Here is a 16,971-nt window from a genome sequence, read left to right as displayed (position 1 = left end):
ATGCTAACACATATATATGGAATTTAAGGGAAAAAAGTCATGAAAACCTAGGGGTAAAACAGGAATAGAGACACAGACCTACTTGAGAATGGACTTGAGGATATGGGGAGGGGGAAGGGTAAGCTGTGACAAAGCGAAAGAGAGGCATGAACATATATATATACATTCGATCCCTTTCACTCACACATTCACTCCCTCGACTCATACTAACAGAGCACCCATTATGTGTTAGGTGCTGGAGGGGTGTCAGTGAACACAGCAGACCATATGACATATCCTAGGGGAGTAGACAGACACTAATCAAGTAAACAGACAAGATTATTTCAGGGAGTGACAGGTACCAAGAAGAAAACAGGTGTGGTGATACAGAGACCATGACTTGAAGGCTCTCTGAGGAAGTGACACTGGAGTTACAGCTGAACAAGAGGGAAGGACCCCTGATGCATGGCACAGTTAAAGGTGATGCAGGCAAGAGGAACAGCAAATGAAAAGGTTCACCAGCTTAGCAAGTTCAAGAACAGAAAGAAAGCTGATGGGACCAGGACATAGTGAATGTAGGGAGAGATGAGGTTGGCATGGTGAGCAGAGTCCAGATCACAGAGGCCTTGTAAGCCACAGCAAGGAGTCTGGATTCAATCAACCTCAATTTCCTGGTCCCCTTACCTTTAGCACAATGGGGACGGGGAAGAAGGAGATCCTTTTTGATTGCCATTGCCTCATCAAACAAACCAGAATGAAATGGCAGGATATTAGACCTAAACCCAACCCTGTCAGTAATTACATTAAATGTATGTGAGCTAAATAGTCCAATTAAAAGGCACAGACTGTCAGTATGGATAAAAAAGCAAGATTCAGCTCTGTGATGCCTATAAGAGATGGACTTGAAATATAAAGACACAAAGAGGCTAACAGGAAAGAGACGGAAAGCAGAAAGCATAAGTGAGCTGGCGTGGCTATATTAATATCAGACTAAAGAGACTTCAAGACAATGAGCATTATCGGGGTGAAGAGCAGTATTTCATGATGATAAAAGACTCAATTCATCAGGAAGACATAATCATAAACGTGTATGTTCCAACAAAAGGACTTTAAAGTAAAACTGAAAGAATTCAAGGAAGAGATACACAGGCCTACAACCATAGTTGGAGACTTCTACCAGTAACTGGTAGAACAAGGGGACCAAAAGTCGGTAAGGACACAGAAGACCTGAACAACACTATAAACCACCCTGATCTAAACGACATTTGCTGAACATTCTACCCAACAACAGAGGAGTCCAGGCAGACCTCGTTTTATCGCGCTTCAGTTTATCATGCTTCGCAAATATTGTGTTTTTTACAAATTGAAGGTTTGTGGCAATCCTGTGTCGAACAAGTCTGTAGGCACCATTTTTCCAACAGTATTTGCTTACTTCATGTCTCTGGGTCACTTTTAGTAATTCTTACAATATTTCAAACCTTTTCATTATTATATTTGTTATGGTGACCTGTGATCAGTGATCTCTGATGTTATTATTGCAATTGTTTTGGCGTTTTTTAGCAATAAAGTATTTTTTAATTAAGGTATGTACATTGTTTTTTTAGACATAATGTTATTGCACACTTAATAGACTACAGTATAGTGTAAACATAACTTTTTTTTTTTTTTTTTTTTTTTGCGGTACACGGGCCTCTCACTGTTGTGGCCTCTCCCACTGCAGAGCACAGGCTCCGGACGCGCAGGCTCAGCGGCCATGGCTCACGGGCCCAGCCACTCCGCAGCATGTGGGATCTTCCTGGACCGGGGCACGAACCCATGTCCCCTGCATCGGCAGGCGGACTCTCAACCACTGCGCCACCAGGGAAGCCCTAAACATAACTTTTATATGCACTGGGAAACCAAAAATTTAGTGTGATTCCCTGAATTGCGATATTCACTTTATTACAGTGGTCTAGAACCAAACCCACAATATCTCTGAGGTCTGCCTACACACATTCTTTTCCAGTGCACAGGGAATGGTCACTAAGGCAGACGTATGCTGGGTCGTAAACCAGCATTTCAAAGGGCTGGAAATCCACAGAGCATATCCTCTGAGCACAACAGAATTAAATTAAAAATCACTAAATAATAAGTTATCTGAAAAAGCCCCAATATTTAGAAATCAATACCAACCAGCATGGCTGCCGCAATCCCTGTTCCACCCTTAGGGTGACAACATATGACACAAATGTCTCCTAAAGGAGGGAGCCATCAGGCACTTGCCCCATGGCCAGGTCTGAGCCTAAACCCCCACTAGGAGGGGGGAGGGGACCTAGGGGAGCAGATGCTCCGGGCTCATCCTCAACAACCCAATCAGCAAATCACTTCAAGACATACCAGGGGTCTGTGTTAGAGAGACCAGGTCCTGCCAGGGAGGGAAGTGGCATCCCACCGACATCCCACTTAAGCCATCTCGCTTAAAATGAACCCAATGACTCCACCAACCAATCAATCCACCTCACTCAGGGTCCATTCTGGGGGAAAAAACAACATACAGTGGTCAAGAACATGAACTTTGGAATCAATCTGAGTTCAAATCCACCACCTACCATGGTGGTAAGCAGAAGCCTGAGATGGCCCCCAGGTGTCCTGCCCCCTTGTGTACATGCCCTGGAGGATCTGTTCTCCTTTTGAATAGGTGGGACCATGCAGCTGAGTTCATTCCTGTGATTAGGTTATGGGAAGGGGCCATGTTTAAGGGGGAACATGACAAGGACCTGAGGGCAGCCTCTAGGAGGTGAGAGTCATCACAAGCAAATAGCCTGCAGGAAAATGGGGACTTCAGTCCTACAGCCACAAGAAACTAAATTCGACCAAGAACCTAAGCAGAGGCCACCAAGACTCAGACAAGACCACAGCCCTGGCCAATACCATGACTGCAGCCGCGTGAGACCTGGAGCAGAAAATCCAATTACATCATGCCCGGAATTCTGACCACAGAAACTGCAAGGTGATTATCAACAGGGCTGCTTCAAACGACCAACCGTGGAGTAATTTGTTACACAGCAATAGATAACGGATACGTCCTCTCTTGTGATCCTGGGCAAGTGGCCTCACATTTCTGGGCCTCAGTTTCTTCATCTGCACAACTGTGAGAATGCAGAGGAAGCAGGATGTGTAACAGCCTCACCCAGGAAGTAGGGAATGGTTTATTCCATGTCTACTCAAATCTGTGGAGGGACCTCAGAGTGGGGTGCTGGGGGGGCCTTAATGCATTTTTGAGAAGTTGACCATTTTCTTTCTATCCTTGAGTGGGTTCCTTAGGGAAGGAGATGGCTATTCTCTTCTAGCTCCAAATGCCAGTCATCCCAGAGATGCCCTTGTTCCCAACTGCCTTCAGAGTACAGAGACCAGGAGTCCGGGGCAAGGGGCCACTTGGTCAAAATGAATTCAGTTGCTTATTTCAAGCCCCAGGAATGATCTGAGGCACTTTTTTCAAGATGAGGCCCTGTAACTGTCCTTGTACAAAAAATAGGGAAATACTAAGAATTTAAAACATAATAATAATTTTAATGAAAGAACGACCACCATTGACTGGAGCCTGGCCATGTCCCAGACACTGAACAAAGTGTCCCAACCCATTTACAGATGAGGAAACTGAGGCCCAGAGAGGGGAAGATCCTTGCCTAGGGCCACACAACCACTGAGGGGCAGAGACACAATTCAGACCCAGACAGTCTGGGCCAGACCCTGGACCCCAAAAGTCCACACAAAAATATTTAGCAGTTATATAAATCAAGATAATCACATTATTTAAAAAATATATTAACATGTATACAGAGGAGAGGCTTTTTTTTCCCTTCATTCAACAAATATTTAATGAGGACCTACTATGTGCTAGGCATTGTTCTTGGTGCTGGAGAGACAGGATAAATTAAAAACCACCCAGAGAAAAGGAGACAGGAAGTGGTGAGTGGGGGTGGAGTACAATTTCAAATTAGAAGTGGGGGGGTGGTCAGAAAAGACCTCATGGAGACCATGACGTTTGAGCAGAGGCCTGAAGGAGTGAGCCACAGGGATACTGGAGGAAGAGCATTCCAGAAAGAACAAGTGAGAAGACCTTGAAGCAGGAGCGTGCCAGGTGCATCTGAGAAAGGGCAAACAGGAGATTCTGGAATTAGATGGCGGTGATGATTGCACAACTTGTGAATACACCCCGAACCACAGAATTGTACGCTTTAGGGGGTAAAATTTACCATGTATGAATCACATCTCAATTAAAGAAAAAAAAACTGTCTTGAGAAAAAAAGATGACTAGGAGAGGGATGGGAGAAGTGACAGGGGCAGAACATGCAGGACCTTCCAGGCCACTCTAAGGACGTGGCTTTTACTCTGAGGGCGGTGGCAGCTACGGGAGGGCTTTGAGCGGTGCAGCGGCACGACCTAACTTAAGTGCTAAGTAGACTCCTCAGGCTGTGTATGGTGAACAGACCATGGGAGGCAAGGGTGAGAGCAGAGGAGGCGACGGCCAGTTCCAGATGGTGTGTCCCTGGGCAAGTTACCCTCTGTGCCTCAGTTTTCCTCATCTGTGAAGTGGGTCTGAAAAAGACATTTCCCCCAAGGGCAGGGGTGAGAGCTGACACCAGACAAAGTGCTGTTATGATGGCTGTAAGTGAGGGTGGAGTCCAAGGTGCCACCTAACAGTTTTTAATCATACAAAGCAGTTTCTTGAACAGAAAACAAGGGGTGCCCCCTCCCTCCCGGGAAGCAGGAAGCCATCTCACCCCCCAGGGGCTCCTCAGCCCACTAAGACTCAAACCCAAACTGCTCACCATGTATGAGGCCCATGCCACCAGGCCCCCGCTGCCCATGCCAACCTCACCTCCCCTCCAGTCACCCTGGCCTCTTGCTATTCCTCAAACAAGCCAAACATGGTCCTGCCTCAGGGCCTTGGCACATGCCATTCCCTCTACCTGGAACACACTTCTCTCGACTCTTTCCACAGCTGGTTCCTTCTCTGCCACAGGACTCAGCTCAGATGCCACCTCTTCAGCGAGGCCTCTCTTGACCACCCCATCTCAATAGATGCCACCGTCCCTGTCACCAACATATCCCCATTTTATTTCCTCCTTGGTGCACCCACTCTCAAACTGTGTGGACTTGAGCAAGTCACTCAACCTCTCTGGGCCTTAGTTTCCCCACCTGCAAAATAGGTGTAATGGTGGTCTCTACTTCAGAGGGTTGTTGCAAGGGTCCAAAGAGATAATTCACATAGTACCTGGCACACAGCAGGGCCTCAGTGGATTAGTTTATCGTTATTACACCTCTTGTCACTTTCCCAAGTGACCTCTTTTTGTACGGTCCGAAGATTCTATGAGGGCAAGAACCTTGTCCATCTTGTACTGGCCACATGCCAACACCTAGCCCAGTGTCTGGCACTTAGTAGGTGCTTAACGTCTGTTTATCGAGTGAACAAGTGAATTTGTGAATGTAAGCACTGACTGCCCACACCGCGCTCTGACCCTGGCCTTACCCCTCCTGAGAGTAGCCCCTTGCAGAAGTCACCCACCCTCTCCAGCGAGGGGAGGAAAGACCTCAGATCTCCGTGGCAACTGGCCACCTGCCTCTACCAACCTTCAGTGGCCCTAGTCCCGCCAGCCTGAAATAGCCTCACCTCCCCTGGCCCAGAAACAAGGGATCGGCTGTCAGCTCCACCCTGGGGAAGGAACCAGGCGGGTAAACACAGATTGTGTGTCTGACCACAAGACAAAAGAGGGGCGGGCAGGCAGATCCTCTCCTGGTCCTCCAGGAGCCGAGAAAATAAAAAGAAACCTAAAACTCCACACTCGGCTGGGAGGCTGGAGGGCTTCCCTCCTTCCTCAGGGCTTCCTTCTGTGGCAAGGACTTCAGGGAGGCTGACCCTGCCTCAGCACTCAGCTGTGCCAGGTGCCTGGATGACCACACTCAATCCCTGCAGCCACCCTAGGAGGGCTACGACCATCTTACAGATGGGGAAACCAGGGCTCATAGAGGCAAAAGGACTTGTCCAAGGTCACAGGGCTGGGTTTCAAACCCAGGCCATTTGTCTCTAGAGTCTGTGCTCTTAACCATGAACCCAAGACACACTGCGGAGTGAAAAGAACAAACCGTACCATGCCATTTATGTAAACACATTCACATTTACACATACACATCAATGCTATGCATGGCTATGTAGGCCTGTAAATGCCCTAAAATGGTCTGAAAGCAGAGCTGGTGGTCAAAGGAGGTTTTAGCCTGTGATTCCCAGCCCGGGGCTATTTTGTCCCCAGGGGACATGTGGCAATGTTTAGAGACATTTCTGATTGTCCCAACTGGGGGAAGGGGATGCTACTGGCATCTGGTGGGTAGAAGCCAAGGCTGCTATTAAACATCCTGCAATGCACAGGACAACCCCACAACAAGGAATAATCCTGCCCAGTATGTCAATAGTGCCGAAGGTTGGAAGATGGGGGGATTCACCCCAGACCAGGTACTAGGGCTGGAAATGCCCCCTGTAGAACCTGTTTAAGGAGGATGTTGAATCCAGGCTAAAACACAAATCCCCAGAGAAGGCCCCCAAGCCCTCTCTCCCCAGAACTCTCAGGTTGGAACCCTGACCAGCTGCAGAGTCACCACCCTTCACCAGGGCTCACCTCCCCCTTGGGGCCGCAACTGCTTCAGGAGGTCCCTCCAGGCGGGTCTCAGACCTTCCACCCCCTGGCTTGCTCGCAAGTTCTATGTCTCCTAAATTCTGGGGCAAGAACCAGCTCTGACCTCACCTGATGCCTGCGAAACAAAGCCAGTGGGACACCATACTCTGGTTGCCCACCTCTCACTAGGGTTCCAGCCAGAGAACCTGTGTCTATTGGAAAAAAGAAGAGAAATCACAAAAATCTGGGAGGTAAAGTTCTGCAGCAAGGCATGGCTTACTTCAAAGACTCAACTCTTGCAAAACCTTTAAGACAGGAGCGGCTGTAAAACAGAAAGGATGTGGGTTTCTTAACCTGAGGGTGTGGCCCCAAGCCCAACAGCCCTTCTGCTCACTGGCCTGATAAAGGGGGGATACTCTCTAAGAAAGAGTTGCCCCTTGAAGCCTCCAGAAGCCAGGGACACCAACCCCATCCACCTCTTCTTAAAGTGACAGAGAAATGGTCACAAGAGCAAACACCAAAATAATAGTGAATGGATGTCCGGGATGCTTATTTGAAGAGCGCTCTCATTCAAATGCACGAGTTCTAGCCTCCCTGAGTCATCTTTCTCATAAGGACAAGGACCACGTTTGCCCTGTTGCTGGCTGCATCTTTGTGGCCTAAAGCACTGCCCGGAATATACAGCAGGTGCTCCCTATACACGTACATGCTGAGAAAAACAGTCTAATTTCTTTATGGCTTTACCTATACGTAGCTCTGTTTGCAATACACAAAAGATGGGCCTCATCTAACTCTTACTGATGCTTAGGTTTTTATCAGCACAAAATTTTCACTTGCTTCCTGAAAATGTTCAGCCCAATACAAAGTGGCCTGGTCCTGGCCCTCTAGCATCCTGAGCTCAGATAATTTGGACCTTTTGGCTTAATTCTTGCCCACCTGGGCAGCCCAGAGGCCTCACAAAGACAGTAATTTGGGTCATGAACACAGCACCATGTTGGGGCAGTTAAGGGTAGTGGTAAAGAATGGGGACTATGCAGCCAGACTACCCGGGTTTGAATCCCAGCTGGGTCAGGCTGTGTGACCTTGGGAAACTGACTTGGCCTCTCTGTGCCTCTGTTTCATATGTAAAATGGTAAGCACAATAATACCTGGAACTTTTGAGCTGATACACAGAGAATGCTTTATACGGGGCTTACAAACATCTAGCACTACATAAATGTTAGCAAAATTATTATTACTATCGTTTTGCATTCATCTAATAATCATGCTGAAAGTACAATTACTTCCGTCGGCGATTTGTAAAAAATATATTCTCATACATATGCATAATTTTACGTGGAAAGGGCATTACAAACAGCCTTTCTTAGAACATTTGTTCCTTTTTCATCTTTCTGCTTGCCTTTCTTTTTTTTTTTTTTTTTTTTTTTTTTTTTCTTTTTGCGGTACGCGGGCCTCTCACTGTTGTGGCCTCTCCCGTTGCGGAGCACAGGCTCCGGATGCGCAGGCCCAGCGGCCATGGCTCACGGGCCCAGCCGCTCCGCGGCATATGGGATCCTCCCAGACCGGGGCACGAACCCGTATCCCCTGCATCGGCAGGCGGACTCTCAACCACTGCGCCACCAGGGAGGCCCTGCTTGCCTTTCTTCACAAGATACACGTCTTTCCATCTTTTCTCCAAACTCCTGTAATGTTATACATACAACGTACATCATATTATGGTTAGTGTTTTTCCCAAGGCGGAACTTCTTAGCATCCTACTTTGCACAACACAAGCTTGTGAAAACCCCCCACATCACTGGTTAGGTCATTCTGTTTCAGTGACCGTGGAATTTAAAACGTACCCCCCCCCCCGGTCCCACTCCCCAGCACTGCTCCCTAGTGTCAGACTAGCACTACAAAATCTTAAAAAAAAAAAAAATAGTGACAACACAAAACCACACAGTTTCTTGTTTTGGCAAGCAGAGCTCCAATGAAAAGAAAAGCTTTCGTCTCCTAACCCCAAAAGCAGAACCACAGAAAATATTCTGGGAGCTTTCTGCCCACACCCCCTGATCCTCAGGGACCCTGGCCCAGCCAGCTCAGGCAGACCCTCTGGGTGCCTGAGAGTGACAGGTCTCTGTCCTCAGCCAAGGGGAGCCCTTCGGGGGGGCTGCTGACTACTCACTCCCCACACAGGAGTCTCTCAGCTCATCAGCCCAGGCTGGATGGCACACCCCTCAGGGGACCCACTGGCACCTACCCCTGGCGTCAGAACCCCCACCCCCCTTGCAGGCAGAGACCCCAAACGAATCCAACCAAGAGGCAAGTGGGTTCAAGGCTCACCCGGCCTCTCTTTAAGGGGGAAGACTTTGAGCCCCAAAGAGACAATCTCAACTGCCCCCCATTGCTGCACATCCCCCAAAAAGCCACCAGAGCATTCTGGGCACCTACTTGTGCCCGGTACAGCGCTAAGAGCATTAACCTCAGGCTCACTGAGAATTCAACAACACCCCTATGATGCGGCAGGTACTGTACTATGCCCATTGTACAGATGGGGAAACTGAGGCGCGGAGTAGGCTGGTGACCTGCCCAGGGCCACCTACAGGCGGTGTGGAGTAAAGCCAGGATTTGAACACCAGCAGCCTGGCTCCAGAGCCCCACATTCAACCCTCACGCCACGAACAGACACAGAGTGCAAAGGAGGAACCCAGCAGCCTGACGTTTCCATTCTTCTAAGTTCTGCCCGTTGTGCGGAAGAGAGAACAGGAGTCACAGAGGGGAAGTAACCAGAGGAAGCATAGGCAGAGGGTAAGGGTCACAGAGACCTGGGTTCGAATTCCAGTTTTGCCACCCTAATAAGGCAGGTGTCAAGCCCTTTATAAGCAAGAGGTAGTCTGCGAAGTGGCTAGGGACATGAGTTCTGGGGTTGGCAGCTGTCTACATGACCCAGGGCAGCTCACTTAAACTATCTATGCCTCAGTTTCCTCATCTGCCAATGGGGATAAGGACAGCACTTCCTTCATAGGGGTGTTGGAAAGATCAAATGAATCGATAGAAGGGTAAACGATGAATCAGTGTCCGCTCCTACACAGTAATGACTGTCATTGTTATTATCATTGTTGACACTGCCCAAGAGTACACACGGTGCACCCAACACAGCCGGGGCTTCTAGATGTTGAGATCCAAGGTTCAGCCAAAACCCGGGGCATTTTCTCCCACAATCTCTACGGGGTCCCCCAAGAGAGATCCAGCATCCATACAAGAGGGCTGTCCTTGCCTTTCCATGACTCTTCAATAAACACACAAAATACAGCACCAAACTCATCAGTCCCCATCGGAGACAGGGGAGGAGGTGCAGTCCAGATCCTGAAGGAGGTGGGCAATGATGGGGAGATTCTAGCGGAACCAGAGAGCCCCAGGCCTGGAACCAAACAAAACCACTGGTTCCGGAGTGTAGATGGTCAAAAGGAAATTCACTCAGAGTTCCTGTCCTCCTTTCAGTGCTGACTCACATCTCACTTCCTCCAGGCAGCCCTCCCTGACTACTCCTGCTTGCTAGATGCTAGAATCCTATCATCTTAATCATCTGTAATATTTAATTATCATATAACAATTAATGATAATAATATTTAGAAATGCCTTACTACCTGCTAGACACTGTTCTAAGTGCTTTATATATATTTATATAACTCACTTATCCTCTTAAAAACCCTATAAGGGGGCTTCCCTGGTGGCGCAGTGGTTGAGAGTCCGCCTGCCGATGCAGGGGACGCAGGATCGTGGCCCAGTCCGGGAGGATCCCGCGTGCCGTGGAGCAGCTGGGCCCGTGGGCCGTGGCTGCTGGGCCTGCGCGTCCGGAGCCTGTGCTCCGCGACGGGAGAGGCCACAGCAGTGAGAGGCCCGCATACCGCAAAAAAAAAAACAAACCCTATAAGATCTATTATCATTCTCCATTTCACAGATGAGGAAAGTGAGGTTCAGAAAGGTCAAGCCACTTGCCTAAGGTCACACAGCCCAAGGACCCGACCCCAAGCAGTCTGGCTCGAGGCCAGCCTCATACTTGGATTTCTGTAAACACCCATTTTGCCACCCTTGACTAGAACCTGGCCCTCCTCGAGAGCAGGAACTTAGAACTGGCTTTTCTGCATTTTGCACAATGCTCAGTCTACCCCAAAGGCTTCATTTCTACTGGCGACAGGACCTTAAAACAAGGGACACAAGGAGGCCAAGGCAACCCTTCGAGACCTGCCTCTGCCACATGGAATTAAAAGCAGGGAGGGATTACCCAGCATTCTTCCGAGCGGGAACAAGCCCTTAGTAAGTATAAAGGCTGGGAGGAGAGAGTGGGAAGACAGGAGAGAATCACAACCTGCAAGCTGCCAGCCTCGCTGCCATGGAAAGCCTTGGTAATTAGCAGTTCGTGAAGCTCTAAGCCCTGGGTTTTCAAAACTGAAAGATCTTGGGTTGTTTAGGGACCGTTTCTGATGGAGCCAAACAAGAGAGAAGAGGTCTCCTACAGCTCACAAACGAGGTACCGCTAGTCGGGTTACACAACCAGTCTGTTTCTGGCACCAGCTTGGGGACACCCAAAAGGACAAGGCAGAAAGAAAGCCTGGATTCCCCTTCCCTCATTTGACAAGTGGGGAAACTGAGGCCAGGACATGTGCACGACTGATCCAAGACGTCCAAGTTGGAACCAGCTCATCTCAAAACTGACAGGTCAATACAAAACAAACAAACAAAAAAAACCTGATGAGCTCAGCAAATTCAAAGTGTCAAGGAGATAATATGGAAGTAGAGAAATCTTTTTTTTTCCTGTTTCTTTAATAATAAGGATGGTTAATTCCAATCAATTTCCATCATTCCAGCTTCCTCAGATCCTACACGTGAACAATTTAAAACCACAGTTAACCCAAATGCCATCTCTATCTGTTCTGAAAGGCACCACACCATCCAGAGCAAGGACGTGGGAGGAAGACGTATATTTTCTTTCCTATTAATATAAAAATCGGCTCGTCTTTCCTCTTTCCCTTCCAGACTGAGAAGCAGGGAGTGGCTAGAAGGAGAAGTGAGGAGTTCCCTAGAATCTGACGTTGCTCAGAGATACCAGGGCTGTCTACATCTTTAATTCAGAAACTGCCAGCTTCAAACTGAGCAGATTCTCTTTTCTTTTCTTTTCTTTTATTTAACTGTGAGAGAGGGAGGGATGGGAAAGAAAGGCCAACCCTGCCTCATTCTCACAGGCCTTTCTAGAAGGGTCCTTTAGCCAAATGGTTTTCAATGCCTCTGCACAACTCTCCTCCCCGCCCATCCACCCCGCAACACACACACCTCTTTTCACAGAGAGAAGGGCTCTGTACTCCTTGAGTTAAAACTCGGACCTCACACAGCCTCAGCTGCACCCCCAAGCCACGGGGGACCCCAGAGGATGCCAGAGTCTCCCTCTTTCCCCCGGAGACTGAGAGCTGTAAAGCCTGGCTCTGGGGTTTCTGAAGGAAACACCAACCGCCCCCGCCACCCCCCCCCCCCCACCAACCAGCCCTTCCTGAACCAGGATTAAAAGACTTCCTAGAGCAGAGAAGGGAGTAAATGAGGTCCCAGCAGGAGGCTTGGAGATTAAAGCCCTCGGAGTCTCCTAATTTCCAGCAAGGCTCACCCCACTCCCACCCCCTAGCCACTTTTCTCACTTCCTAGGAGAGTAGGGAAGTGGCCCCTTCCTCCCTCTCACAGAGAAAAAAAAGAAGAAGAAGAAGAAACAAAAAAAGAAATGCAGCCGAGAATAGGGGTTTGGAGCACTGGCTCGGACTGCCCTGGTTCAAAATCCGGTATCCCCAATTAACCAGTTGTTTGATTCTGGGCAAGTTACTCAACCTCTCTGGAGCTAAACTCTCCCATCTAAAAAATGAGGGAAATATTCGTCCCTACTTCATGGGCCACTTGTGAAGGTTCAACCTTCTCATGACAAACGTAAGCGCCTGGCACATAATAAGCGCTCAGTTATTTTACAGAATCTGACGCTGTGGTTTTGCAACTTGGAGTTGGGGATGGGGAGGATGGGACTGAAACTCGGAGTCGTGAGTTCGAAACCCACTGTCCCCAAGCTCCAGCAAAAGCGTGTGCGTGGGAAAGAGGGGTCCTACCCCGGGGTTTTGTCGACCTCTGTCCCTACTCCGGGCTTTGGGTTTTATCCTATTCTACTGGGCGCTTAGGGACTCTGGGATTTCTAGGGTCCGTCCTAGATGAGTAGTCTGTGATGCACTAGGTGGCCAAGAAATCCCCGGGGGAAAAAACCGCAAGCCCAAGCTCCCGGCGCCTGGCTCCCAGAGACCCTGCCTCACGGATGTAACTAATTTTAAAACTATTTGAAAGGTGGAGAGGGGGAAAGAAAAAGACAAAAGGGCAGCGTGCCGTGGGGAGAAACGGAGTGAGGGAGACCCCGGGTCGGGGCCGGCCAGGGAGGCGACAGCCCAGCTCTGGAGGAGGCCGCCCTCCCCACGTCTGAGGCGATTCTCGCGCCGCCCGGGGGCCATGGCCACAGGTTGTGGGGACCACCCCGCGCCGGAGGCCCCTGCGCTCCGCAGCGGGGCTGGCGGCCGGAGCGGAGGCTGGCCCCACGCTCCTCGGGCTACACTCACCGACTGCAAGAAGCGCAAGGTGCCCACGTAGTCCCTCTCGGTACCCAAGATCTCGTTGAGGACGCAGAGGCGGAGGCGCAGCTGGCGCTCCGACTCCCGGGCGGCCGCGCACTGGCCGGAGATGGGCGCAGCGGCGCCGGGTGCCCGGGGGTCCAGGTGGGCACCGTCCCCAGCCCCGTCGCCGCTGGGACCGCTGCCGCCGGGCACCTCCATCCTAGCGCGGCCGCGCGGCACCGGCTCCTTCCCCCGCGCGGAGGTCGCGCCGAGCGGCGACTCAGGCGTCCAGGCACCCCATCCCGGACGGGGCGCGCCGGCGGGCCGGGCTCAGCGGCGGGCCCGGCGCATGGCGCGGCGGGCGAGCAGGCGGGACTGGGGGCGGGCGGCCCGGGCCGGGGGCGGAGGCAGCGCGCGGAGGCTGGACAAGGGGCGGGAGGGGGCCGGCCCTCGGGGCTCCCAGACGGCTGGCCAGGCCGCCGCCTTCCCCGCCGCCAAGGGAGCGTCTGCCAAGTGCCACGCCGCGCTCGGGCCGCAGAGGCGCTCCGCGCGCTCACTGGGCCCCTTGGAGACGCGCCGCGGCCCTGGGCTGCTACGTCGGAAGCTCGGCCCGGCCAGAGCTGGGCGCCCGGGGCTCTTGGGCGAGAGTCTTCCGCGAGGGGCCCCGCGGAGACCCGAGAGTCCGAAGCAGTGCGGCCTCCGCGGCCAACGCACCAACTCCGCGCCCGGACGCGTGGCGCCCCCCCATCCGCCGCGGGCTACGCCACTCCCACCCTGACACACGCGACACCCACCGCGCGCAGCACAAACACGCAGGTCCGGTCGCCGGCAGCCGCTGCTCGGGCTGACTCAACACCCTGTTGGAAAAGCTGGCAGCGGAGCCGCGCAGGAGCAAGCCCTCCCCACCACGCGCGCCCCCGCCGGCCCCAGGAAGAAAGCGGTGACCCCAGCCCCTGCCTTTGGGACACCCAGGCCTTTGGGTGCCCTCGGGCGCTGCCATGACCTTGGGAAGGAAGACGCACGGCTCTCTCGTTCTCTCTCTTACCCTCTCTTTTCTCTTTCCCCTTCCTTTTTCTTTCCTTCTTCTCTTTTTCTTTATAACTTCTACGCCCCCCATGAGATGAGCCTGCCCTTTCCAACCTTTCCCAGAGGAAATTATTCTTTGCTCTCCAGTCACTAATCAAGTGGCAGCTGCTCTGCGCGTGCCTCCTTCCATACACCCCCAGCCTTCATAAGGCCTTTGGAAACCCGGCTTCTAGTCTAGGCTGCTCTGTGTGACCTTTATAATCAGCAAACTACTAGACAAATGCCTTCACCTGCCGCACTAGAAGGTGTGAAGGGAAGATCCCTCTGGGGCCTGTTCAGGTTAAAATCCCAGCTCCCGAGCTTGCTAGTTTCCTTGGGTGACCTTGCCCTGGTATCCTTACCTCAAGAGCCTCAGTGTTATCATTACAGGGGGAATAATCATGGTACCTAGCTAATGGGGTCCTACAGGGTTATGTGTTAATCCATAGGGGTACTTGGAACAGTGCCCAGCACCTAGAAATTTCTCTATAGATGTTTATTATTAATTAATATTGCATGTATGAACAGCCCTCTTAGCCCAGCCCCACTCTCCATACTGTCCACACAGTTCCTAACCTGCCCCTGTTCAAGGGCCAGAGATTGTGTCTCTGCAGTGGATTGGCTGATTCATGTAATGTCCCCCTGTAGACTGTAATCATCCTTTAGGCCGTTCCGAACACCCAGGGTTATTCTCCCAATGGCCTCTGGGTAAATATTGCAAGTGCATAAGGACACAAGGAGAGAGTGGGGTGTCTTCTGCCCTCTCAGAGCTCTGTTTCTTTGTGATCTTGGACAAGATGACATTTGATCTGGGCCTTGGGTGACTGAAGTTCCCCTGGACAGGTAGTCAAGGGTGTGAGGTAAATGAGCCTGCCAGGTTTGGGTAGTGGAATCAGTTGTGTCCAAAAGGTGATTGGCTCCCGAGGTTCTCGGAAAGAGGGCTCTGGAGTAACTCTGCTCTGTGACCTTCAACTGGTCACAGCAACTCTCTGACCCTCACTTGCCTTGTCCTTAAATTAATCCTATCCACCACAAGGGGAGAGCATAGTGGGAGCATCCTGGCTGTGGAATGAAACTGGCTTGCATTTGTTTCCCAGTTCCAAATCTAACTGGTTGGGGTGACCTTGGTCAAAACAGTTCACCTGGGCTTCCCTGGTGGCGCAGTGGTTGAGAGTCCACCTGCCGATGCAGGGGACACGGGTTCGTGCCCTGGTCCAGGAAGATCCCACATGCCACGGAGCGGCTGGGCCCGTGAGCCATGGCCGCTGAGCCTGCGCGTCCGGAGCCTGTGCTCCGCAACGGGAGAGGCCACAACAGTGAAAGGCCCGCGTACCAACACACACACACACACACACACACACACACAAAAACAAAAAAACGCTTCACCTCTCTGAGCCTGTTGCCTGTTCTGTAAAATGGGAATCTTTGTAAGAGAAAAATGTATGTAAAGCAGTGTTTCTCAACCTCAGAATATTGACATTTGGGGCCAGATAATTCTTAGTTGTGAGGGACCATCCTGTGTACTGTAGGACATTTAGAGTCATACTGTACCCACTAGATACCAGTAGCACTCCCTCCCCAGATGTGACAACCAAAAGTGTCTCGACATTGCCAAACATCCCCAGAGGGACAGAATCACCCCCAGTTGAGAACCACTGATACAAAGTATCAGTATCAGTCAGTCAGTATCAGTTAGTATCAGTCAACTTGTGGACTGAGTGCTGAATCCATTGGGATGCATTTGGCTGCAAGGAGGAGAAAAACGGGCTACTGATGGGTTAAACCATAGGACGTCATTTATTTAACAAGAGGTCCAGAGGAGGCTGGCTCCTCAGGCTGGTTGAGCGCTTGGTGACATCATCAAGGATCAAGGCACCTGCGACCCTGCTATCCTCATCATGGTGGCTTTTCTCCCAAAGTTTGGGACCTCAGAGACACAAGATGGCTGCTGCACTGGCCACATCACCTGCTAACACAACTCCAAAGCAGGAAAGAAGAGGGTAAAGGGGGCGCTCCTCTGTGCCTCTCTCTTATCAGAGGGAGAAAACTTGCCCCAAAGCCCGCAGCAAGCAGATTCTCCCTTACACTTCACAGGCAGACTGGGTCACGTGGCCACCTTTAAGTACTCCCTGACCAAGAGCAGGGTTGTCACCATCAACTTAGAATAGTCCTGCTCCATCTCCTGGGACATGGCTGCCTGAACAACTTAGGCTTCTGTTGTTAAGAGAGAACCGTCTACCACAAGCACCTACTATGTGCCAGGCATGGGGTGAGGTTCTGGGACTGCAGAAGTGAACAAGACTAACACCATTCAGGCCCTCCTGGAGCTGACATCATTCCAGCAGGGGGAGCAGACAGTAATGAATTAAAGACAGCAAGTTCCTTCTGTCATTCATTCAATCAGTGTTTATTGAAGGCCTACTATGCGCCAGGCTGGGATACAGCAGTGACCACAGCAGGTAAGGTTCCTGCCCTCCTGGTGCTTCCAATCCAGAGCAGGAGGAGAAAAACAATAACCAAATCAACAATGTAGGGGACATGGGTTCGTGCCCTGGTCCGGGAAGATCCCACATGCCACAGAGCAACTAAGCCCATGCACCACAACTACTGAGCCTGTGCTCTAGAGCCCGCAAGCCACAACTACTGAGCCCGCGTGCCACAACTGCTGA

The 16,971-nt window shown here is 51.1% G+C and overlaps 1 protein-coding gene across 2 annotated transcripts in view; it reads right to left on the bottom strand.

The window, feature by feature from the left end:
- The window catches only part of PREX1 (phosphatidylinositol-3,4,5-trisphosphate dependent Rac exchange factor 1), a 195,003-nt gene extending 181,408 nt beyond the window's left edge, over positions 1-13,595 (bottom strand). For both annotated transcript variants that reach the window (XM_082644314.1, XM_082644315.1), the window contains exon 1: positions 13,244-13,595. In XM_082644314.1, coding sequence (XP_082500440.1) covers positions 13,244-13,456 — 213 coding nt within the window. In that variant the 5' untranslated portion in view covers positions 13,457-13,595. The remainder of the gene's footprint in view (positions 1-13,243) is intronic.
- Positions 13,596-16,971: the final 3,376 nt, after the last annotated feature.

The sequence above is a fragment of the Mesoplodon mirus genome (assembly GCF_964341445.2).
Source record: "Mesoplodon mirus genome assembly, chromosome: 15".
Lineage (NCBI taxonomy): Eukaryota > Metazoa > Chordata > Mammalia > Artiodactyla > Ziphiidae > Mesoplodon > Mesoplodon mirus.
Note: the sequence above shows the minus strand (reverse complement) of the source record. Positions and strands in the feature narration are given on the sequence as shown.